Here is a 25,145-nt window from a genome sequence, read left to right on the forward strand (position 1 = left end):
AAATAATTCAACATAGGCAAAGCACATCTCCTCACAAAAAAACCTCAACTATAGAGAGAGAGAAAGCCTGCCAAACAAGTAGATACAATAAAGCTACCTCCAGCTTCAAAAAGAAGCCATTTTGACTCCTTGGGTGAGAGAGAATGATCCTCTCTCTCTGTGTCCAGAGCAGGGAACACATTTTACAAATGGAACTCTCAGTTGTGCCATAGAATCTGCAGAACAGTCAATGCCAATAATGTCTTGGCACTTTGTGAAAGCTATAAACATAAAGTGACCAAATTCTCTATGGGGATCTATCACCTCCCCTGGATTAAAGATCAGTATATCAGTCTTTACAGTGCTGACTCATGTGCATCTGAAACCAATCCAAAAGAAAGGCAGAAAATTATGATAGTTGATACCAATACAGATATTCTGTCATTTACATTGCACTTCTCTATTCAAAACATGCAAAAGTGAAGTTTACCCACATAGTTGCAACCCCATAGTTGCACACCAAAATTATCAGGAACAATTGGGAAGACTCCAAGGTGCTGGAATGAATTGTGAAAGCAGAGAGGAGACTATAAAAGAGCAAGCATATACTCTTTTGGAAATCTGTGACTTATTTAGACCAACACCTACTGAAGGAAGGTATTGAGCCAATGCTGGGTAGGATTTGCTGCCCTTTTGATTTCTCCTTTGTACAAAAGGGTACTTTCATATACAAACAAAAATTAGTACATTCTTGCACTAGCAGTTTCCAGCAGCTCTCAGTTACTTACATTCAGAAAATGAAGCTTCACGTCCATTTTTCTCAGATTACTATCTCAATTCTGAAACTGTTTTCTTCAAAGCCTCTGATTTCACCAGCAGAAGCAACAAAGTATTGCTCCAAACTCTCATCCAACTGCACATGTTGGTGCAAGAATATTCAACGTATCTATGCCCACAATGTTTTGTATAGAAGGGCAAGTTTTCTAAATAGTGGACTTGTGGATTGGTGGAATTGGAAATTGTGCAATTAGTATTAGACTTCTGTGCTCTTATCCCAATGCATGTCAGAAAACTGTCTTACTTTCCAGGTGTATACTAACTTATTTGTGGTACAAAATCTTCTGAATGAAGATCCCTGATGAATTTCCATGGGATCTTACTCAACATATAGGGGTCTCGCCCTCCATCACCACTGCCAATAGGGTAGATGCTGTTCATAAGCAAGTCAAGTATATCCTCACAACCTATAAAGCACAAAGCAAACTGTCTCTTGCAAGAAAATAGGATGGTACAAAACCAATAGATTAACACAATGCCATGTATATATACACAGTTCAGCTCTGTTTTGTGTTGCATGTACCAGTTTTGCTGGTCTGAAACCTCCCAAACACACAACTGACAAACATCTTTGCAGGTTTACATGTTGGTCTTTTTTATTACAGAACCTCTACATTAGGAATGTTTATTAAAGTAGTCAATTTAAACTAGCTTAAGTTCTCAATAGATGTATTTATGGTTATTTAATGTTTCATTGTAAGGACAGCAAAACCAGCAGAAATTCAACAGCAAATGTTTCAGGCAAATGCTCTCCTTCAATTAAAGTTTGACAAGGTATAACACAATAAAAGCAAGTTTTACATGCTCCTGAACATCTTATCCTAATCTACAGAGTACCCTGTACCTACACAAACAAAGATCTGAGATTACAGCTATAAAAACTACTAAGTCTTTATGTCTTTCTAACCTGCAGCACTTAGGTTGTCCACTTAGGTGTCCACCCCTTCAGAGGCATTAGAAGCCAAATCCTCTCACACTTCAAAGCTCAAAAAACCCTCCGGATTTTCAAATGGAGCTCAACAAAGATGACAAGCAAAAATTCTGGCTAGAAATCTTCTGAGTACATGCAAACCAGGTACACCATATGTTTCCTTTTCTAAAAACGACAGCATATGGCAATTAACAATTCTGTTGAGAGGTTAGTCAATACTGTAACCCCTTTAAAAATCACTATGTATGTTGCAGAAGCTGTGCTCTTCAGCAAATGACTTCTTCCAAGATTAGGAGATCACACCTGGGGCAAGCACATACACAAATCTAATCAATACTTGGCCTAAGTTATTTGGGTACTGTCTCCAGAAAATACGTGTCATCTTCTTTATCTCAAAGCTTTGACAAATGGAGTTGAAAAATTTCTAAAAAGAGCAAATGTCATGTCAAATAACATCAAGTTAATGCCCCTAACATTAAAGAAGTCCAGCTTTCTATGGGTAGTCCTTAGGTCTAATTGCTCTTACATACCTCTGCTGTTTACCTCAGGTTACCATCACTTCACTGTCCATCTGGACTATGGCTTTCACAGATTAGTACTCAAAGACAAGGAAGCCAATGACTGGGTGACACAGTGTAGAATCTAAAAGGGAAATAAAAGGGCTTTCACAGATTAGTACTCAAAGACAAGGAAGCCAATGACCGGGACACACAGTGTAGAATCTAAAAGGGAAATAAAAGGAACAATTTTCAAGCATGCATGAGACAGTGTATTGTTGGGCAAAGAACACAAAACTACATCAGGAGAGAAATTATCAAAATTGTTCAGAATGGCCAATGTTGACTGAAGCTGCAGTCACCTGGATTTGCAAGTCAGACTCAAAACTAGAATGTTAAATCAGAACACAGAGTTCATCCTATTCAGTACAGAAGCAGGAAAACCGAGCAGCTTATTTAACTGCCAAGTACCATCTCTATAGCTTTCTCCATCTGGTTAGAGGAGTCCCAATAGGCAACAACCTGTTGTTTTGGGGAAAAAAACAGGATCAAGCTAGTTCTGTGCATTTTAGGTCTACAGATTTCCCAGCTATGACATGCACTTCAGCATAATGCATAATCTCTCCCATTATTCTCAGCTGAGGTGAAGTGATGAAAGAAACCTGTCTGGAAGAGGACAGCACAGCTCCAGCTTTTCTGTTAAGGTAAAGAAATAATTTCTATTTGATTTTACTATGAAGTCTTGGGAAAAAAATCATGCTATTTATGTTTTTTAATAAAGGATGATTGCTGAAACACATGGCAAATGCACTGGCTCTCTAAAGGATCTACTGAATTGAATATTCTTCATTGTTCTTTTTAAATTAGTACCAGGACTTACTGGAACAAAAAAACAATTAATCAGATTATAGTCCTTCATTTTACATTTGCATTCACACCACTCCATTATCTCTAATAATTAGCATTAAAAATGTTCTGAACTCAAATCTCAGACAGTTAGTTCACCACCATTTTCATCTGACATCTAGAATCAAAATTGTTTATTTCTGGATATACACAGGACACAGTATATCTGGATATACACAGGATAGCCACACAATACAGTGTGGCTATCATATGAGGTACATATTTTCTTTTAACTACCTTTCTGTACCTTCTCATATTGTTCTGTTAGACTCAAAACCTATCTCTCAACCTACAAAGCTCTTTAGACTAAAAAAAGACAGAACCTATAAATGCCAAATTACTCCCTTTTTCTTATTTTTCCTATTTATAGGCTCTTTCAGGAATACCAGCTCACCTGTTAAATTTTTTTGCTGAAAATTAAAAAGATGCCAAAAAATCAAATAAAACATCCTCCCTAGAAATCCTCTCTTAGAACTGAAAACACTAATCAATGCATACTGTTTAGAAACATACAAAACCTTCTCTGTTGGCACCATGCCAAATGCAAGCCATTTGATGCATGCTGATCTGGTGATGGATGATGGATTACAAATGCCCCAGGCATCTATTCCCATACAGCATCCATGACAGGAGGAAAATGTAAACAGCCTAAATTTGCAAGAAAGGTTACTTACTACCTTTTGCAAATTGCAACACAGGAAGACAGCCCATAAAGGAGTATCAAAATAGGACTCCTTGTATTTCCCTAGTAACACAAATTATCTTAAGCATGCAGCAGCAGTAGCTGCTGTGCACAGAAAGTGATGGGAGAGCTGATGGTAAATACTGCAGTCTTCACTTTTTAAGCAGCCCATACCACAGAGGCTTGTTCTAGCAGAAGCAAACACCTAACACCTTTCTGTGAAATACAGACTGCATATGATGATGAGTAAGAACTGCCCAACCCTCTACTCTATGATCCTCTAGTCACTAGCTTCTTCTATTACTCTCACACTGGTCTGGGTCAGATAAACCCTCCATTCTCAGCACTGTCAGTTCCATTCAGAAGTTTAACAAACACCACCCCACAGAGAGTACCAAACACCTCAAATATGACAAAGTAGCTAAATCCAGGATTAATTGCTACTGCACTGGGAATTATAATGAGTATATCTGGAGATTCTGTATAACTGAGATAGATTCTAGACAATAAGCACAGACACAGTTTGTTTCCTCACATAAATTTTTCAGTTGTGCTGCAATGAACTACTGTTGTGTTACAGTATCACTGTAACCTGTTAACTGCAAGAAAAGCAACTTGTCTTGTACACAGTTATAATGATATAAAATAAAAAAAAAGGTTTCATCTTCATACCATTAAAAACATCATATTGACAGTACAATAACTACTTGTTAGCTTATTTTCATTTTTAAACAATATTTGCAACTGAAGAGCATATAATAAAGATCCAAGACATCTGGGCAATGAAGCAAGTGCTGTCATGTGTCATGAGAGTCACAGCCTGGTGCCAAGATCACCAGTGTTCTGCAGCTGCTGATGCCCATGATCACAAATGGCACTAAGTGGTACAATGCTCTCCTGTATCACCAGAGACAAACACATGTGCTGGCTCCATTCACACAGCATGGCACCATTCCCAAAAGGCTCTCCACAACCAATTCCTGGGAAGGAAAAGCACAGAGAAAACCTACTGGACTTCAGGAATATCACACATTCCAAACAGACACCGAGTGCCCTCGCTTTCACAATGAATTCTTGGCTCCACTGAAACAACTTTGCCTCAAGGTATTTTCCACCGCTTGCCATCGCTGACAAAGATTTGGGATTGATTTAAAGCTGCTCCACAGCTTAGGCAGAAACTTAATGATGCAAAACGCTGCAGTAGGATTGTCTGGTTGGTTTTCCTTCCTGAATTACAAATGTCCAGATAGTACAGAAACAGTCCCTGCCTGCCCAAGGGGCTGACTGTGTCTCTCCAGCAATCAGTGCTGGGAGTGCCTGCACTGCCACAAACACTGGTGACAGGCAGTAGGTGAGCTGCTCTTCTTACTCCTCACCAGAAGGGTGCAACACCTTAGCCACAGTACTCCTGGCTACACTGTCAGCTGCAGTCAGCTTTCCTTGCTGAAATGGAATGCTTTCCTACATTTGCTCCTTCAGCCATAAAACTTCACTATCTAACAGTACCTTCTCCTAGAAAAAGTTGCCATGGAGATTTCTTTATGCAATTAAAAAGCTCTGGGACCCTGCAGAATCGGCACCAACATTCATAGTCTCAGCAAGGTTTTGAAAATTATCAATCTGCTGGTAATATCCACAACCTTTGTAAAAATAAGAAAAAAAAAAAAAAAAGACTGTAACACGGAAAAAAAAAATCAAAGAGAAAGTCTGCCCTCTTTTGGGGTGTGGGAGGCATTGTACCAGAACTCCATACCAAAATTGTATTTACTTTGTTTTTAAATTCATGGGAATACATGTACATGCATTAAAAGTCTGCAGAAAGTCAGAAACAGAGATCAAGCTTCAGATAAAATTTGTATTTCATTCGTATTCCTTTGTTTTAGGCACATGCAGGGGCACACCCACACAAAAGAAAACAATATGCAACTCCACTTCAATAATGCCAGAAAGTAACACCATTTTAACTAATTCTGGTGAGGATTTAATGTCCAGTCTTTCATGAGACTTGCTTCAATACAGTTGCAAATAACAGTTGCAAATAACAACCTCCTAAACATCTCGATAATGGAAAGAATACACCAATTAGGCTCTTCCAAGTCAAGTCACTGTTGTTTTTTTAAGGAAAGACAAACAAAAAGGTTGAAGAATGATAAACACCACGTCAGATGGAGCACACTTCCATTTACAAACATCACATCCCAAGCAGACTACATCTAAATTGTTTAAGCAGTTTTACACACATAGGCAGATTAAATATATCTAATTGCAACATGTATAGTATATTAATCCTCTTTCTGAGATGAAGGATTTCTAGGTCACGTCTAGTTTGAGGAGTAAATAACATCCATACACACACATTTTTTTCCCTATAAAATTTCCAGTCCAACTTCAGAACAAGAAGTTAATTTCTACTGCCTATACAGGAGCACAAAGAAACTTATATTTATTCCACATGTCACCATGTACCACAGTCAGCCCCCTGACCATCTTGGTGGCCCTGCACCAGGCCTCTTCCAGTGTATCAATCTATTTCCTGCACAGGGAAGCCCCAGACTGGGCACAGCACTCCAATACAGTCTTACAAGTCCAAACTGAATGTAAGGATCACCTCCCCAGACCTGCTGATCACACACTGACTCATGCAGCCCAGTAGCTACCCTTCCTTGCTGCCACAACTCACACTCACTGCAAGGACTACTGTCACCTCACCTTCAGAAGTTTCCCATCTGTGCTGGTTTTGGCTGTAGTACAGTTAATTTTCTTCAGAGTGGCTAGTATGACGTGGTATGTTGGATTTGTGCTGAAAACAGTGTTGATAATATAGAGATGTTTTTGTTATTGCTGAGTAGCACTGAAACAGCTTCAGGGTCTTTTCTGCTTCTCCTGCTGCTCCTTCAGCGAGAAGGCTGGGGGTATGCAAGGATTTGGGAAGGGATACAGTCAGGACAGCTGACCCCAGCTGACCCATGGTATATTCCATAACATATGACATCATGCTCAGCATACAAGCGTTGGGAAGTAAGAAGTGGAGGATATTCAGAGTGATCATCTTTTAAAGTCACTATTCTGCATGATGGAGCCCTACTTTCTGGGGGATGGCTGAATACCTGCCTGCCCATAGGACGGGGTAAATGACTTCCTCAGTTTGCTTTGGTTGTGAGAGTGATTTTTGCTTTTCCTATTGAACTGTTTTTACTCAGCCCATGAGTTTTGTCACTCTTATCCTTCTGATCCTTTTCCTCATCCCACTGGTGGTAGAAACAGAGTGGCTACATGGGGCTTATTTTCCAGACGGGGTTATTAAACTACGACACTGACACCATCACCACCTCCAGAGCTGCCCCCTAGACTGCTGGCTCACTGTCCGGCCCATACCTCACCAATTTGGTGATGATGTGACTGGAGTCAAGTCCTTGCCTAAATCAATGTATACTAACTACACCCCTTTACCCACAGTGTCAGTCATTTCACCAGAGAAAGCAATGAGGTCAATCAGGCATAACTGGTCCTTAGCAAATCCATGCTGGTTGCTCCAAATCACCTTCTTGTCCTTTGTGTTTTAAGAAAGGACTTCCAAAAGCATTTACTACATAACCTCCCCAGGGACTGAGGTTATGCTGATTGGCCTGAACTTCACCTTTGCTCACTCTGTTTCTTCATGCATGGGCTTTATTCCTTGCACAAAGCCTCTCCCTGCTTTTGTCTCTTGTGTACCTCCTTCTCATAGTCCAGCCCAGGCAGAAGCTCCATGTTTACTCTTGCTAGCCCATTGGCATGCTTGCCTGACTTCCTGCACATGGGAATGAAATGTTCTTGTGCTCTAATGAAGCTGCCTTGAAGACCAACTAGCTCTCCTGGACACCTCTATTCTGCAGGGCAGTTTTCAGAGAGAAAATGCAGAGGCCAAGATCTGCCCTTCTGAAGGTCAGGTTTGTTATTCTGTTGTTAATTTTGATCATTCCCCTCAGGATCTTAAACTTTACAATCACCTGGTTGCTGCAGACAAGGCTGCCTTGTCCTCTGCATCTTAATCATCTTCTACTTCAATCCATGAAATCTAAACTGATACTTAAAAATCTGGAAAATACTTGCCTGTTACTTAGTTTATTTAGTCAGTAAAACTAAGGCAGATTTCACATAGCTGCTTTTATAAATGAAAAGCAGGTAGTTTTAAATTATGGTGCAACAGGCTGACCTGCAAAAAAAAAACCCCAAAAAACAAAACAATTGACTTCTACTCTAAGTCAGTAGAAGTTTGTGTAGCACACACATGGAATAGGCCACAAAGTGTGGCAAATACCAAGCAAGCTGCTATATACAGTACTGTGTATGACATCATGCAGCATTCCATATCAGTTGGGAAATTAATCACTCACCACCATATCTATAGGTTTTCATGTGATATCCTGCAAAATGGTGTTTTTAAAATCCTAATCAGCAAACATCATTACAGGCATAAAATTTACCCATTATACATGCATAAAACATGCCTGTGTTCATGCAAGTGAATTTAAAACCATCTTCCTTCTTATATGCTATCAGTGTTTTACTTTTAGAATTTATGCCTCTTGGCAGAAGAGGGAGAAGACCTCCTTTGTTTTTTTAAATGAAAAGCTTTTTGAAGGATAAAGTGCAAATGGCAACATTATATTTGGCTCTTTAGGCAAAAAAAAGGCAATTGGATCTTAATTTCAATTAAAATATAGATGTGGCAAAAAAAAGAACACTTTTTGTTGAAACTTACCTACATTTCTACCTAAAAATGTACAACTTCACAATTTGCCTGAGACTTACCAGAAAAGATTTTGCTCTGCATATTGTTCTACAGTCACTTAAAACATGCAGGCATACTAAAGTACAAAAGTTAACTGTTATGCCTACTTCATGCATAAAGTAGGATTACAAAAATCCTTTTATATGTCACTATCAAAAGAATGTCTCCAGTAGGAATGTAAAACACAGCTTGCAACTACTAGCTACTTCATTTATATATAAAGACCACTTCACACCTATTTAAATACTTGAAAAATTTAAGAGAGGCTTCAGTAAAAATCTCCATTAAAGAGTACTAGTCCTTTCAAATACAAAAAGAATGCAAGAAGCATCATACTTATTCAATACAAAAAAAAAGACAGCAATTATATTACAGTTGACAAATGGGGAAAGCACATACTCATTCTTACCAAGAGTTTTCTTGCCAGCTTCTCAGAGCAAACATTACCCATTTCAAGTCTTGTAGCCACAGTGAACTATTGCTGCATTAAGGCCCAACTGTTCTCAGGTGGAAGCACTCTTGCAGAGACCTGACCGATCCAGGCTGTGGGAATTAGGCTAAACAGCCAAGTGTGCAAGACAGTGAGAAAGAACAGTGCACAGGTGGGTCTGCTCAAAAGTCAGGGCACAAAAAAGTCTGTTTTGAAGATTCTCTATCGGAAATAAACGTTCCTTTCTCAAAAAGATGGAGGAGAATTTTCTGGGCTTTAGAATACATGGCTTCCTCAGCAACAAGAAAACATGTCAAAGCAACATCAGGAACTACTAATGGCATTTCAGAAGACAATTATGCTTCCACTTGATCTTTTACCAAGAATAATTTAGAGGGCAGGGAGTAAGGTATATTTACAAAGCTTCTGTAGCTTAACTAATCTTCAATAACAATCCAGTATAGAATCACAAAAATTTGTTTAAAATTTAACACATAGTAACACCAAAACAAACAAATGTTTCCATGGAGATGGCTACCTAAATAAATGCTCACAATGGATTCAAGGGCTGACGTCACCCAGGCCTGCCTGCAACCATAGTAACGTGCCAGTGTAAACAGAAATATTTTTATTTTTCTATCTAAAAATGTCACAGAGTTAGCAGTTTTATGGCAGTGCTTAAACCATATTCTTGCAGTGCTGCATGGTAACACTTCTAAAATAAGAGCAGAGATATTTATATAGGGGCTATTACTATGACCATGTTAACTACATACAACATGTGGAGTATGTGTACAGCATAGCTAACATATCAAATTTCCCAGAGCAGTCGTTGATCCTCAATAAACAAAGAAATTTAAGTTCCTAAGGCAACATGCCGGAATGCTGGTAAGAGCTCAGTAGCATCTATTATTCTTGGGTGTTCTGCTTTCCTTAATACAAAAATCCTGAAGTTCTTAGACTGTTGTGTCTCACCGTCTTGCTGGATAAGAAGAATGCATCCACATGTTGCTTTTCATACCAAATGCAGAACTCTTCAGTGCCCTTCTCCTCTGTCACCAATTACCTTGCTTTCTTCAAGGCAACAAGATTCACTAAATCCATACTTGCATTCTGCAAACAAAACAGCCTACAAAATTTTGGAACTCCATAAGAGTACCAGAAAAGAAACAGTTATTGAAGAATTTTTTTAAGAAACCAGGCAAGTGTTTCAGTGACTGAAAAGACACCCATGGAATTCCCACTGTCATGAAAAACATCCATCTTCAAATACTATTGCACGCCTGCATATTGTATGTCTCTAAATTCAGTGGGCCCAGATTGCATTATCGCTTTTCATTTAAAAAAATATAAAAAAAAGATGTCTATATAAGGTTCAGATAGTATGAGAAAATGTAATGCTTTGAATGATCTAATATTACTAAGATATTTATACTAAACTCCTACATTTTAGCAGAAATCTGAGCTACAGGGAAATCAAAGATATTATCGTAACAAAAGAAGTCAGAGCACTAGTGTTGGTCCTGTCACAAATACTTCAGCTACACTAATTTACAAAAACTTCCTTTCCCATAGAATGTGACTTATTCTTTGTCTTCAAGTATGGCACTGAATTTATGGACCAGTTTAAAAAATCACTTCCTAGGAAGTATTTTCAGGCTTTTTTTTTTTAACAATCCCATAAGCCATTTTTTTTCTGAGAAGAGGTTGCTTCCTTTGCCATTTACAGAGAAAAGGTTTTCCTGGTACCAATTAGCAGAAGGGACTTTTATATAACTTTAAGCAAGTAACTTTAGGCTAGCTTTGAAATTAAAATTTACCCTGCAAATGGTGTTACTGTTTTATGTAGTCCAAGGAACACATGAAGAAAGGAGTACAACATCTCGTGTTGACCATAAAACTACAAAAAAGAAAGCTTACTGCATAATTACATTTACAGTTATGTACATTTCTGTTGGCTTTGCTGCATTTTTAACAGATTTCATCCTGTAAGATATGATAGAACTTCTGTCATTCACTCTTCACAATTTCTTTTGCTCTTCCAAGTACAGGATTAATGGAAACTTAATGACATTATAAGAGATGGCTTTATTGTATGCTTTATAACCTAAAAAATAAGAAAAGAACTGCAGACTATTTACAGAAACTGCAGACTATTCCAACTGCATTAATGCAATCCAAAGATTTGGCATAAATGCGAGTGTTTTAAGTCTGCTCAAATAATAAATATTCATACATGTGTTTACTCTCATAGGTGGGCTTCAGCTTTTCATTTCAAGTAATTCCATTGCAAAATTCTTTGCTGCTTCATTTCTTGTATTTTCTGAACAATTTTAACAAATATAAACTTGTATTACAATCCACCAAGTTGGAAGGACTTGTTGGACCCAACAAATGACTGTTACACAAAAATATTTGGGGGGGGGGCAGTGGAGAAATCACCCAGTTTACATATTTCCTTACCAAATAATGCAATTCTAGCAATAATTCTTTCATGTCTACTACTGTGGATATTTTGCATTAGACTATTCCTACTTCTTATCCTCAAATACATATAAATGTTGTGCTCACATGAAGGCCTTCAGTAGACCTTTTATGCAAGATAAACAGACAAACTACATTTCAGTCTGACCTGACATTCTCATGCATTCTACACTTATTTTCTTATTTGTAACAAAGGCTCAATAGAATTTCTTCAACCTTTATAACAACATTAAACTTAATTTCAAATGAACTAATCTCTGAAAGACAGACACATAGGTACCAGCTTTCAAGAAGTATCACAGACTATTTAAAACTTTCAAAAGTTTTGTTCACTTGGTTTGGCAGAGGTGGAGAGGGGGTGTTGAGTCTACAAATATGTTCATTACTTCTGAGGTAAAACCTCTCCTGGAGCAGAGCAAGTTGCCAATAGGCAAATAAAACATTATCTTTCAGTAGCTCTTAGGTAAACATATCTCTTATTAATTTTCCTTGTTACTTTACCCTATCAGCAATGTTTAGTTCCTACCTATTTTGCCAGTATCTACTAGAATAATAAATGAAGCCAGGGAAAGTTAGCAAGACAACAAATGTGGGCTTTATACATAGTAACTCATAAATACAAAGAACATTTCTATTAGATTAGTTATTTTCCAGTGTCTGAACAACATGTGCCATTGTCATAAACTCTAAGTATAGCTTGCTAGAAAACAACCCTGCTAGGTACAGTGGCTTCCCAGTAACAGAACCAACAGAGAATATGTTTGGAAGTTCTAACACAGTGCTAGATGGCAATTGTAGTTGGGTATGGCAAACTTTTTTTTAAATGTTTGTTGTGTTCCCTAGCTAGTCTACAACTGCTAAAATCCACCAGCCCCATCCCACCGAACCATCACTTTGGCTGATCATAAGAATCCCAGGCTGAGGCTAATCTTGTGAGACACACTTTAGCTTAAGAGCCCAAAACCAAGAGTGATGCACAAAGCCTTCTGGTAACCATAAGGAGAATTCTTATTGAGGCATAGAAGCTGCACTTTCCACTTTTGGAGGGGGTTGGAGATTATTCTATAGTGGTTAAGGTTTTACATTTAATATAGATGGGGAAAAACTTGGTTTGTCAAAAAACCACAGAGCTCTGCTGGAAAAAAGCTGTTTGTAAAATAAAAATTAGTGTGAGTTTATTATGTGAGTATGTCTGCTTTGATGCAATACCAAATCTATCATTTTCCTTGAGCTTCGGGTTAAATGTGAAGTAAAAGAGAAAGCAAGGAAAAACAGCTGTCTCAATATGCTCAAGAAATCCTGTATACCCAGCTTATGCTTAACCCTCCTAAGTTAAAGCATATTACTGATACTTGAGCTCCTACAGCCATTACATCTTCCCTTTTTAAAACTTAAAACCTAAAATATTATATGTGAAATTAATGTGATCTAGACTAAAAAGAATTGCTGACACTGAAGAATAAAAATGTAAAAAACCCACAAAACCCCAACAGTTAAGAAAATGTGCAAATATACCTACTGAAAGCACACATTCAAAAAATACAGACCTTCCTAATAAGGACAACGAATCTCAGCTCCCATATGCCACTTAAGCAATATAATTTAAAAATAATATAATTTTAAAAGAGACGAATATATAAAATATATAAGTATAGGTACAGGTTGAGGAATGAACAAATATTAAACAATTAAAACTAAGATACTTTTGCATTTGATGCAGTTATCTACTAAGCTATTAAATACTGGAGTGCTGGTTTTGGCTAGGGTAGAGTTCATTTTCTTCACAGTGGCAGGTATGGGGCTGTATTTTGGATTTGTGCCGAGCATAGGGTTGATAATTTAGCAATATTTTTATTATTGCTGAGCAGGACTTCTGCACACCCAGAAAAGCCAAGGCCTTTTCTGCTTTCCATACTGCCACACTGGCATTGAATGTGGGGGTGCTTGGGAGGTTGGAAGGAGACCCAGCCAGGACAGGTGACCTCAACTGACCAGAGGGATATTCCAGACCACATGACATCATGGTCAGTATATGAAGTGGAAGGAGGAAGAGATGGGATATCTTGGTTGGTCTTTGTATTCCCAACTTGTTACATGTGATGGGGCCCTGCTCTCCTGGGGACGGCAGAATACCTGCTTGCCCATGGGAAGCAGTGAATCAATTCCTTGTTTTGTTTTGCTTGTGCACATGGCTTTTGCTTTTCTTATTAAACTGTCTTTATCTCACCTATGAGTTTTCCAGCTTTTACTCTAAATTCTCTCCTTAGTGCTGCTAAGGAGTGTGCAAGAGTGTGGGAGTGAGCAAGCAGCTGCATGGGGCTTGCCTGCTGGCTGAGGTTAAACCAGGACAACTGGATAGAGGAAAAGATGGTATACCTCTTCCAAGAGAAATGACAACACTTAACAACGGTCACAGGAACAAGGTCTGAGAAACTGCTGAGCTAGCCCTCCCCTCAAGAGACAAAGACAAGAAACCTCAAGCTGAGCTGGGAGCGTTCAACAGCAGCAAGGGGATGTGCTAACATTTCCCAGGAAGCTCAGGTACCTGTCACCTCACAATTTACTCTTGTGCAACAGGATGGGATTCCTTCTTCCCCAACAGTCACCAAACCTGATACTTCTTTATATCTGCTAATGCTGCACATCTGTTTATGCCATATCATGGGGTCATCTTGTCACTAAAGAGCCCAGAAACTGATATGAGAAAGAAGCACTAAGATTATATTTATCTACAGGAAATAATAAAACAAAATGTTAAGCTCATGAAAGCCAAAGAAAATTTGAAAATATCATAGATCAAGAAAGAAACAAAACCCTACAGCCTAAACATCCATTTCAAATAAGCCAGCTCTCTGATAGTATACCTAATTCCATTCAAGTAGGGACTGCTGAAAGGACAAGAGGGTGGGAGTGTGAGTATGTAGTGTTTTCAGTTATCTTGATAATATCCCCAAGGAGAAAAGAAACAAAGAAAGAAATCTATCAAATAAATAAGGTCATTCTAACTATGTAAGTTACACAGACAACTTTCAAGATTAAAGGTCTTTTCTTCTCTGCCTTTCTCCAGTTTGATGCAGCCTAAACGGTAAGCACTTGTAGCAAGATTTTCCAACTACCTTGTAAGCAATGTAGTTTGCATGTTCTTCCAGCATTACACCACAACAGTTGACTGCACAAGCCAAGTAAGTGTTCCTACAGGCTACAAGTACAATTAAGGGATCCCTTTAAAAAGCATGTCCCTCAACACAATGATGTGTGAGACAATTTAAACAGTTAGTGTGGTAATAAAAAGCAGAAAAGACAAGATTATCATATCAGATACCAGGAGAATATGAAAGGTGAAAAGAATCCAATTCTACACATAAGCCAAAACCAAAAAAATTATTTGGGACTTCATACAGAACATGCCATAACAGATTAATTACTTGTTAAAATATTTCCTTTAATATCTTCTCTTAGATTTGATAAGTTTCAGACTAAGTCTGCCTAGGTTTTCAACTGGGGAGAAAGGTTCACTAAAGCTCCAGTCACAAAAATAAGATTAGACGACCAAGACAATCCTAGTTCATCATAACCAAGGGTCACCATCAGTCTGGCATGGCCCTACACTTCAAACCTGAGCTGGTGTTGTGCTGGACATCATGACTGCTGTTAGAATACTGACTTTTAGTACATATCCCACCTTAGCCTCCATCCTCTGATGCCAAGCTTTGGCAAGATCATCCTGACATCCTGACTTTATTCAGATATGTTTCAGGAAATATTGACAGCACTTACTGCAGACTAGTTTATTGGAATAGCCTGCATTTATCCTGATCACATCAAAGTCTTTGTATAGTATAAGACCTGTGAAACTGAAGTCAATTTAAGACAGCAGGTCAGAAGCTGAAAGCTGTATCTTCAGACCAAGCAAGAAAATTTTGTAAAGGAACGAGAAAGATTGATTTTGTCAAACAGTGTCTCACAACATCAGAAGCAACAGAATGTAAATTTAGATGGTATCTACAAAACACTGGGGGTGGGGAGCAGGAAGACAATGAAATTATGGCTAAAATGAACTTACTTGATTTTACTGAAGACAATGTCAACATCTGTGGTTGTCACATTCTTCCCATCTATGATATGGCAGTCCTTACATAGCTTTGACCAGTTCTTCCCATGCATTTCTTTTCCTGTGGCTCTTGTATCACCATGGACAGCAAATTTTCTAAAGGCCTCTTCCAGAGCACTTATGTCTCCTGCCGTAGCTCCCTCATGGGAGTTTAATTCTGAGGATAATCGTTTTGCTGGTTTCACCAATTTTTCAGCCATTGTGCTACAAAGAAAAGGAGGGTAAACTTATTGCATTAATTTGCACTAGATTACTTTCTGTCAATCTACACGCTACAGTCCATGTCACAACAAATGAAGTTCATATGAAGTATAAATGGTCTATAAAGTTAGCAAGAACTCACTACCCTCCACCATCAAACATCAGTCTAAACAGAGAACTATGTAACTCTCTGCCCATCTGGGAAAAAAATTCTAGTACGTTAAAAAAAAAAAGGTACAGCAAGAAACTAGGGACACAAAACTAGTTTCACCATCATTACATCAGCCATCAAAACAACACTTAATATTTGCTCCTTTTTTTTTCTTAAATGGCAATCGTCACAGTCACTCTGTTGATTTGAATAGAAGTATGCCCTTTACACTGTAGGCATCACTATGTACTTGTATTTCTGAAGGAAAAATAAATATCCCTTTATTTTTTTGTACTTAAACTTTAATTTTTTTTACTGAAAAATTAAGTATTTTTGAAATGCAACAAAAATATTAATGCTAGAACCCTTATGTTACATTATGTAAGGGCTAACAAATACAAGACAAGTCTCTCTTGTTATCCAGACCATTTATTTCTCAAGTTTATGCCCAGAGAATTGTAGCTGTGAAATTTATTTGGAATGAACACATCCATTATGGAGGCATACTGAAAAGGGATGTCATTACTGCAGACAAGAACTTTCAGACTACTCCAAGTAGTATAATCCTATACTAAACATATAGTATAGGTTTGCCCTTTAAATGAAACCTTAAACTGCTCAATAGAATACTATTTTCAGGTGTCTTCACAAAAAAAACCCAAACCCTGAAGTGCCAGAAGCACATCATAGAAACCTTTGACTTCTGCCCATGCACTCTTGGCATGGCAGAAGTAAGAGGCACTAAAGGCCTAGGCACTAAAAAGCCTAGGCACAGGGCACACTGCCTACCTGCCCCAACAAGCTGCACATAGACTGTCACCACCATAACATCGGTGGTGCTGCTACAAATTTTTAACCCATAAAGAGATGGTTACAGTATCAGAAATCTGGCAAATGCTAGATAAGGGCTGGAAAGCCCATCATACTAACCCAGCCTTTCTTCTAAAGCCCCAGCTGTATGTGGGATGTGATTAACATATTCAGAGACAGGTAGGTATTTCTAGTTAAGGTTTTATTTCCTCATCAGATAGGAAGTTCTTTTGGTTTATATACTGTACATCAGTACAAATGCCTCAGCAAGAGAAAGGGTACTGAAATTCTGTCTCTTCCTATATTGTTTAAACTCTGTCACTCAAACAACTATGACATACCCTTTCCTGCACACTGTAACAGAACTAACCGTAGCTACTTGCTACGCAGCAGTTGTTGTCGAGGTTTTTGATCAGAAATAATATTTTAATTAAAAACATACTAAAAGGACCTCTGTCCTTCACACTTGAGCAAACATAACATGGCCAAAGCACTACTGCCTTTTTTAAAAACACGTAAATGCTTAAATCCCTTGTTACATCTTAAGCCTGGGGATCCTTCTGTTTTGCTTACACACTTTTACTCAGCACAAGTTTTGGCCAACAAATCAAAATGCTAAATTAAAATTATTATGACAGAAAATTACTAACTGTGGCCTGAGAATTGTATGTGCACTTATGAAATAAAAAATGAAGCACAGAGGGGGGAAAAGAGTTTGAAAATGTCAAGTTCATTAAAAAGTAACCTGTCGCAGGGACAATGTCCCTACAACAGTAACCAATTCCTATTTCTATTTCCTTTGCATTCTGCCTACTGTCAAAAGAGGAATTTTACATCAAAAACCTTATCTGAAAGCATCCCACCATTGAAACTCTAAAACAAAAAGCATGCATAGTAAATTGAAACCTACTACAAACATTAAGATGCATTTATTTTTACCAAAATGTGTCTAGATCAAATCTTCTGTCTCATCAGGCTACATTCTTTTGCCACCAAAACAGTAGTAAAATAACATAAGAAAAAAACAAAAAAATATTATTGACATAACATATACAACAGAGTATTTCATTAAAAATCAGATCATGAAGATCTATGGTGTACCTCTACATTCAAGGAAGCTTGACTTCCAAAAGTAGAAGTCTCTTCCAAGCTTGTAGCATTTCAAATCAACTGGAGCTGGAATACAGAGCCAGAAATTTTCCAAGTTAATACGAACTGGCTAGAGAAAGAGAGTACAAATCAACAAAAAACAAAGTCTGTGTAGTATATTAAAAACCAAAGTTACCTTTGTATGCAAGAAACAGGACAGGAGAAGATGGAAATTTGCAATGGTAAGGTATGTACGGTTTGCATCAATTTGTAATTTTATCTTCTGGCAAATAAACTTTCCAAGAAATTTTCAAGGATAGCACCTGCTTGCTCTTAGCAATTCTCTTAAGAAGCTATACTCAGAGTGAGTATCTTTAAAAGATACAAAAATAGCACAGTTTACAAGCTATAAACAAGAAAACATCTGCGCCACTGTCTCATCTGAAATTGGAAAATATAGTCGCATGCCTACATTTTTAAGTATCTCCTGAACAAAATCTTTCCTTAGCCAGTGCCAGTGCCTTGCTGGCCAGTTTTGCTTAATGCTTTGTTGTGTATAACCATAAATCAACTTTGCACAGCACAACAGAATCGTATTTTACTATCTTATACAGTCTTTAATATGATAGTTGTATCAACTGAAAGAATATTTTACTTACTTTCAGTAGTTAAGAAATTTAAACTTTATAAACTTGTTATAGGAAAAATGTTGAAAGGAACATATTTGGCCTTCAGAAAGATAGTTCTGTTACAGTGCGCTCGGGCTATACATTCCTCCCTTTCGGGGACCCCTGTGACTGGAATCAGATAAACAGGGTCCCTTCCTTCCTGCTCCCCTGGGGTTGGCAGAGAGCCAGAAAGCCCTCCCTGTCCAGAGCCTAGAAAAGGCCATGACCCTTCCTGTTCGGTCTCTCTTTTCCCCTCCATCTCATGGATTAAACAAGCTTGGAGAACCACATTGGGAATTGGAGCCTCTTTTGTACCTGTGCCCATCTCCTGATGTGCCTTCCCTCAAGGCCCCGTATATCTGGGTTGGCCTGGTGATTCGGGGGGCTGAGAGGGTAGGCTCGTAATAGTTCCATATTAACTTCTCTCACTCATTAATAAATTAACTTTGTATTGGGGTTTTTTGAGTAGTTCTGGATCAGGCAGAGCAGACACACTACAGAAAAGGCTTTAGTTTTGAATGGTGAAATCTGGTATGCAAAACAGACTCATTTCAAATAAATCCTTGCCATCTAAAGTGGAAAGTCAAGGAGAGATTAAAACCAGGGCTCTGCAGTGCTTGCCAAATATTATCAAAGACACTCCTTGTTGAATCATAATTACAGTTTACTTGTTAAAACCCTATGTAATAGCATGAAATGTATTAAAAAGAAGCTACCTGGATTTATGAAAAAATTATCTACTCTCAGTTTCAGCTTTTCTTTCTTAGCACTACAAATAACACAGTGTGACGAGAACCATATTTGTTAACATACTATAATTAGAAGGTAAAGAACTGCACAACACAGGATATGAAATTAGACTTTGAATGGGGCCAGCTCCTTTAACTTTTTTTAGTGATTAGAGGTAAGGAAGGAGATCATGTCATGTTGAAGAAATGATCTCTCAAACAGAAATAAAGAATAACCTATTTGACAAAAATTCAACATCAAATGCTGTTTTGAGTCTTCCTTACCCTTTTTCCCTGGACAAAGGAATCAAAAGGTGCTTGGTAGATTCTGCTAGAAGTAAAGATTAGGAGTAATTTGGGGCAGGCCCACAGTAAGATGATAATTGAAAGACAAAAGAAAGTGATTACTCTAGAATACCAAATCTAAAATGCAGTAAAACAAAATTAAGCCACTGTTCAAAAGCATGAGCTGTGTACATGCTGACTACAATTACAGTAACCAAAGAAATGCCTTTCATCACCATCCAGAAAGTCTAATATGTATACAATTAGACAATACCAATCTCAAGAGTCAGCAGAAAAAAAGGTGGGACTAGTCACCAATACAATCCTCTCCAAATACTGCACGCTCCAACCAAGCACCCAAAAGCAGCCAGATAAGAAAGAGGTACAAGTAGATGCTAGAGTTTAGGAGGTTTCTGAAAGAACAACTATCCTCCAAAAAATGGAGTTTCAGAAACCCACAGAATACTTAGACAGGTGCCGTGTTATGAACTGCTATAGTCTGTGTGCTTTAGTAACATGAAAAAACAGTTCTTGTCCCTTTCCTCAATCTGCAATAGGTAAATAATACAGCACATTATACAGAGATTAAGCCAGGGATCAAATTCATGTTAACTGATGTCAGCCACTGACTTCATTACTATCTTATGCTAAATAGACTGAAAGTGCAGATCTGTGTTCTTAGCACATGCCTAACCCATAAGAAAAAGTTTTCTAATATCATCAAACTTCCTTTTAGACAGAGACTAGAATATATACTCATCTGCAGACAGACAGCTGGAAGGCCTCCACTACATAAAGTCACTTATTAACTTGGATTCTTCCATAAAAGATGGGACAAGAAATAAATGTTTCTGTAAATTTCAGTTGTCAATTTCTAGAGCTATGTGAATACCCAAAGCCTCAGTACTACCCAACTGCCAACTTTACTGAAGGATTTGTATTAATTTACATTCTTTCACTTATCCACACCCTCTCCAGGTGTCAACAAACTGCAGAAATTCTGGTATAGTGCTGAGTTAAATTTGTGGGAATTGCTCTTATAGATAATCCAACTCTCAGCAGCAAGGAAGACTTACTAAATCCCAGAGTATTTTTTTCCAACAATTTCAGAAGCTCATGCAACTTTTTGAATAAGCATGTGTCCTAACAGGTCAGAATTCACCACAGCACCTTCACTAACCCATCCCTGTCAACTAATTCATGGCTTATTTGCTCAGCAGAAAGCTTAGTATTTGTAACACAAATTATCATCACTGCCATGCCATGGATAGGGAAACCAAAGGAGAGGGACGAAGAAACATGTCTGTTCTGCTGCCAGTATTCAGATTATCATGAGGACCCTGGGACCCATATTCTACACTACTTTAATTATTAAGGTCACATAAAGCAGATACATGAGTGTAATGACTATTCTAAGAGACAACATTCTCTGACTTGATAAAGGAAATAAAAATATATTCTCACTAGCTGCAAATCTATTAAACCTCTTTAGGATCTCCACATCAAAAAACTGTTTTCTTAAAAAAAAAAAATATATATATATATATACACATCACAGAATCACAGAATAACGAGGTTGGAAGAGACCTTCAAGATCATCAAGTCCAACCTATGCGCTAACATCTCAACTAAACCATGGAACTGAGTGCCACATCCAGTCTTTTTTAAAACACATCCAGGGATGGTGACTCCACCACCTCCCCAGGCAGGCCACTCCAGAATTTTATCACTCTTTCCGTATAAAACTTTTTCCTAATATCCAACCTATATTTCCCTTGGCACAGCTTAAGACTGATACACATATCAGCAGGATACAAAAATCTGAATGCCTATTTTTTTGTGCTATACCATATACTTTTTCATCTGCTTTGTCTAGCTCACCTCTAATAGCTTTCATTTGCAGGAAGTTTTAAACAGTGTTAAAAAAACAGTTTTCATGGAAGTCATCTCACAACATCAATTGCCATGGAAATGAATATGAGTGTAACTCATATCAACAGTCAACAACAGACTAGAACATTGCAGCATTATTACAGCCTCAGATACATTCATGTTAATGGAAAAGTCAATGTATTTTAAAACTGTTAATTCTTTAGAATACTTATCAACCAAGAATTTGCTAAAATGAGATCAAAAGTCTAGCGTGAATTAAGGGAAACTTCCAATTCACACTTTTAAACAGCAGACTCATTCAAGGATCAAGCAGACCTCTGACTGCTAAGACCGATGAATTTGCAGATCAACAGCAGAATGGCACAGCTGCAATGCAATAATGGTACTGCTAGCATGTCCTCTTTCCTGTAACACTCACCTTTGCCCAGGTCAGCCTTATTTCTCAGGTGTAATATCCACCTCCAGCGCAGCCCACAGCACAACAACACAAAGTTATGTTTACACTGAGCATCAAGGCCATCATCTAGCCAGCAATCAAAGTCTGCAGTGTAAATTCCTCAGGCTCCTACAACCTAAAATGCACTGTCTGTTCAGGGTCTCAGTCTTAGCCCTGATACTTCCCTAATTTCTTAATCTTTTCTACCATATGACCCAAACAATTAGTTTTATATGTTCAGTGTTACCTGTTTTTACCTTCCATTCTCCTGCTCATTTTTCTTGCCCACCAAGTGTTGGTAAGCATGTAGGTGCTTACGACCGGATTTTTATCAGAATCTGTTACTGCACTGTTGGTAAAACTTATCCAATACACCACAAATAGATGCCATCTAAAATTTCTTAAGACTTTCTAACCAATCCAAGTAAAAAAGAAAGCAACTTTTCAATGAGCACAGAAGGTGTTGTTTTTATGAGTTAATTGAGTGCATAATTCATTATGAAACTGTGCAAGGCATTTGAATTTGTCTGACTGCATTTGGTTTATTTTAGTACTTGATCCATCTTCCCTTCTTATAAAAACTTAACAAAATTGCAAAAGGAATTCTCATTTATTTTCTCTCTGTAATTATTTATGCCAAATAAAAACAGCAGAGACAAAGTATAGCAGATGGAATCTTTTTCCCACATTTTTGCATAAACATTTAAGCTTAGGAAAGGATAAACAGATGGAGAAATGCAACATCCTCCTAATAAAAAACACTGCTTTTAAAGCTTCCCTTAAGCTTCCTTCACAGCTACCTGCAGGAACCTGAGTTAAAGCATTTTTCTTCAGAGATCTGCTCTGGTTATATTTCTCCACATGTGATGCTGAAGTGAACGACAGCCATCCATTTTCCCTAGCATACAACACAGAAGACAAATGAGCAGAGACCTCTGCATTTAGACCTTCTACATTTAGACCTTCATCAGGACACACACAGAGTAACAGAAAAGGTACCTACTTAACCTGTCCAATGTTTCTCCTCAGGAAAACAGTATTTCAGACTGTGAACATATGCCATCACATGCCATTAAAGGATTTAACTTAGAAAACATATTATCCAGCAAAGAGATTACTTTACTGACAATTAATTGTTACTGTTGTATTTCTAAAAACTATTGCTATTCAGCTAGTTACTTCTACAATGTTGCTCAAGATACAAAACTAAGTTTAGTTCTTAGTAAATTACACTTACATAAGGTTTTAACTGTGAAGGTAAAAGCATAAATAAGGCATCCACAATATATACATGTACTGGTGAACTCTTATTATGCTTTTTTTTCATTATGCCACTACTCCATTTGAGAGTTCCACTAAGTACTCATCCTAACCTCTGCCAGGCTGCTGTCATTGGTAGATGAATAATCTGGACACAAACATTCTGCAATTTCATACACAGGCAAGGATACAAGCCAGTGACTAGAATCACCTTCACAGGAGAAAGTGAATATGACACCAATTAAAGAACCACAAAAGAGGAGACTCAAGTATTTAGATGAGGTATTTTTTCATGGTGTATCAAAAAAAAGACTTGGAATCACAGATCTGAAAAGAGTGGAAGACAACAGCTGCTCTCCACAGTAGTTAGTCATACAATTAATTTACAGCTCCAAATAACACGCTGGGCCTGTCATCACTTTTGGATTAGTTGAGTATAGGCTCCACTACAATTGTAGAGCTTGCTTAGCCTCACTTCTTCATACACTGTACATTGTATCCTCTCACCACCCCCACCCAGACCAGACTTTACTTGAAACTTCTACAGAACCCTTTCAAAATATTTCTGGAAAAGCCACGAGTAACAAAGATCCACTCTATGAAAGCGGATCAAAGATTGTACAAAAAATCACTTCAAACTCCATTAAGATGGGGGACTTTGAGTACCACCCGCAAGTAAAATTATCTAGAGAATCAACTATTGACAGGGACAGAATTAAATCTAAGAAAAACTGAGCTAACAGAGACTCAAAAGCACTGTAAGATTTTAGCAGTCAAAAAGCACCACCTCTGACCAAAGGAAGGAAGATGATACAAGAGACACAAAATCATGAGACAAGATGTTTTACTATAAGACACTTTACAAATTACTTTGGTGGAATTCTTGAGAGATCTAAACACTTGTGCAGAGAAACTGAATCACCTACTAAATGGCTCTTTACCAAATGATTCTCTACCAAAGGCTCTTCTGCTATCTACCAAAGATATCAAAAAACTCAACAGTTGAAAATTCAGGCTACGCCAGTGCAAATTAGAAATATTACTTCCTTATGAAGAGACAATCAACCATGCCAGGTACTAAAGGTTACTCTCAAGAACAGCTGCAAATACTTCACATCCTCATGTCCGCACATTAGACTGCCTTTAATATAGAAGATATATTTAGTCAAGTATCTCTGAAAGACAGACTTTTACCAAATCTACGTTATTGCTCTCAGATAACTAAATCAATATAACCAATATACGAATCAGGTTAGACTGTCTAAGGATCCCTTATGTTCTTAAAATCTGCTACTTCACGTTTGTCTGAACCCACGAAAATAAACTAACCATTAAGTGCAGATTTTTTGCAACCACCCACATCCTGGTCCAAAATAAGAAGGAAAATACTTCCTTTGCTAAATCAGCAAGTTCTTTCACATCTATAAGCGCTTCTAAGATGAAATATTTGGGCACTACTTCCAATACTCAAATCAGAAAAGACAGGCCGAAACAGGTTTTTTAATTAAACAGTGTCATCAACAATGGAAAAAGAAGCAAGACCTCATAGCATTTTCACTACTACTGCAAGAATTTTCTTAGCATTGATCCATTTAAGAATTTGAACTAGGACTGCAACCCTCAGAGATTCAAGCAAAAACTGTTATGTCATTGATTTTTTTTTTATTTCCAAGTTTCTCTGTGCTTGTTTTGTCAAATGCTCCCAATATATGATCACTGACACAGAAGCATATTCCTGAGATTAGCCAAAATGAGCAAAAATTAACTTCATATGATTATTTAAAACAGTAACACTGCAGATTCATTTTTATAATTTTACCAGCCACATAATGCATTGACCCTTTGATATGTAAACTCTTGGCTGCCACCTCTTGGGTTTCCATCCAGGACAAGGTAAACTCATACCACAAACTCAGGACACTACAAGGCAGGAGAAGGGTGAGGAGGAAAAGAAAGAGGGAACCTTAAGACAACTAGCAAGAGTAAGAGCCTA

The 25,145-nt window shown here is 37.7% G+C and overlaps 1 protein-coding gene across 6 annotated transcripts in view; it reads right to left on the minus strand.

The window, feature by feature from the left end:
- Nucleotides 1–25,145, minus strand: part of TPPP (tubulin polymerization promoting protein) — a 73,510-nt gene that overhangs the window by 44,333 nt on the left and 4,032 nt on the right. For all 6 annotated transcript variants that reach the window (XM_053938152.1, XM_053938134.1, XM_053938173.1 and 3 more), the window contains exon 2: nt 15,584–15,835. In XM_053938152.1, coding sequence (XP_053794127.1) covers nt 15,584–15,835 — 252 coding nt within the window. The remainder of the gene's footprint in view (nt 1–15,583; nt 15,836–25,145) is intronic.

The sequence above is a fragment of the Vidua chalybeata genome, chromosome 1 (genome assembly GCF_026979565.1).
Source record: "Vidua chalybeata isolate OUT-0048 chromosome 1, bVidCha1 merged haplotype, whole genome shotgun sequence".
NCBI classification, from domain to species: Eukaryota; Metazoa; Chordata; class Aves; order Passeriformes; family Viduidae; genus Vidua; species Vidua chalybeata.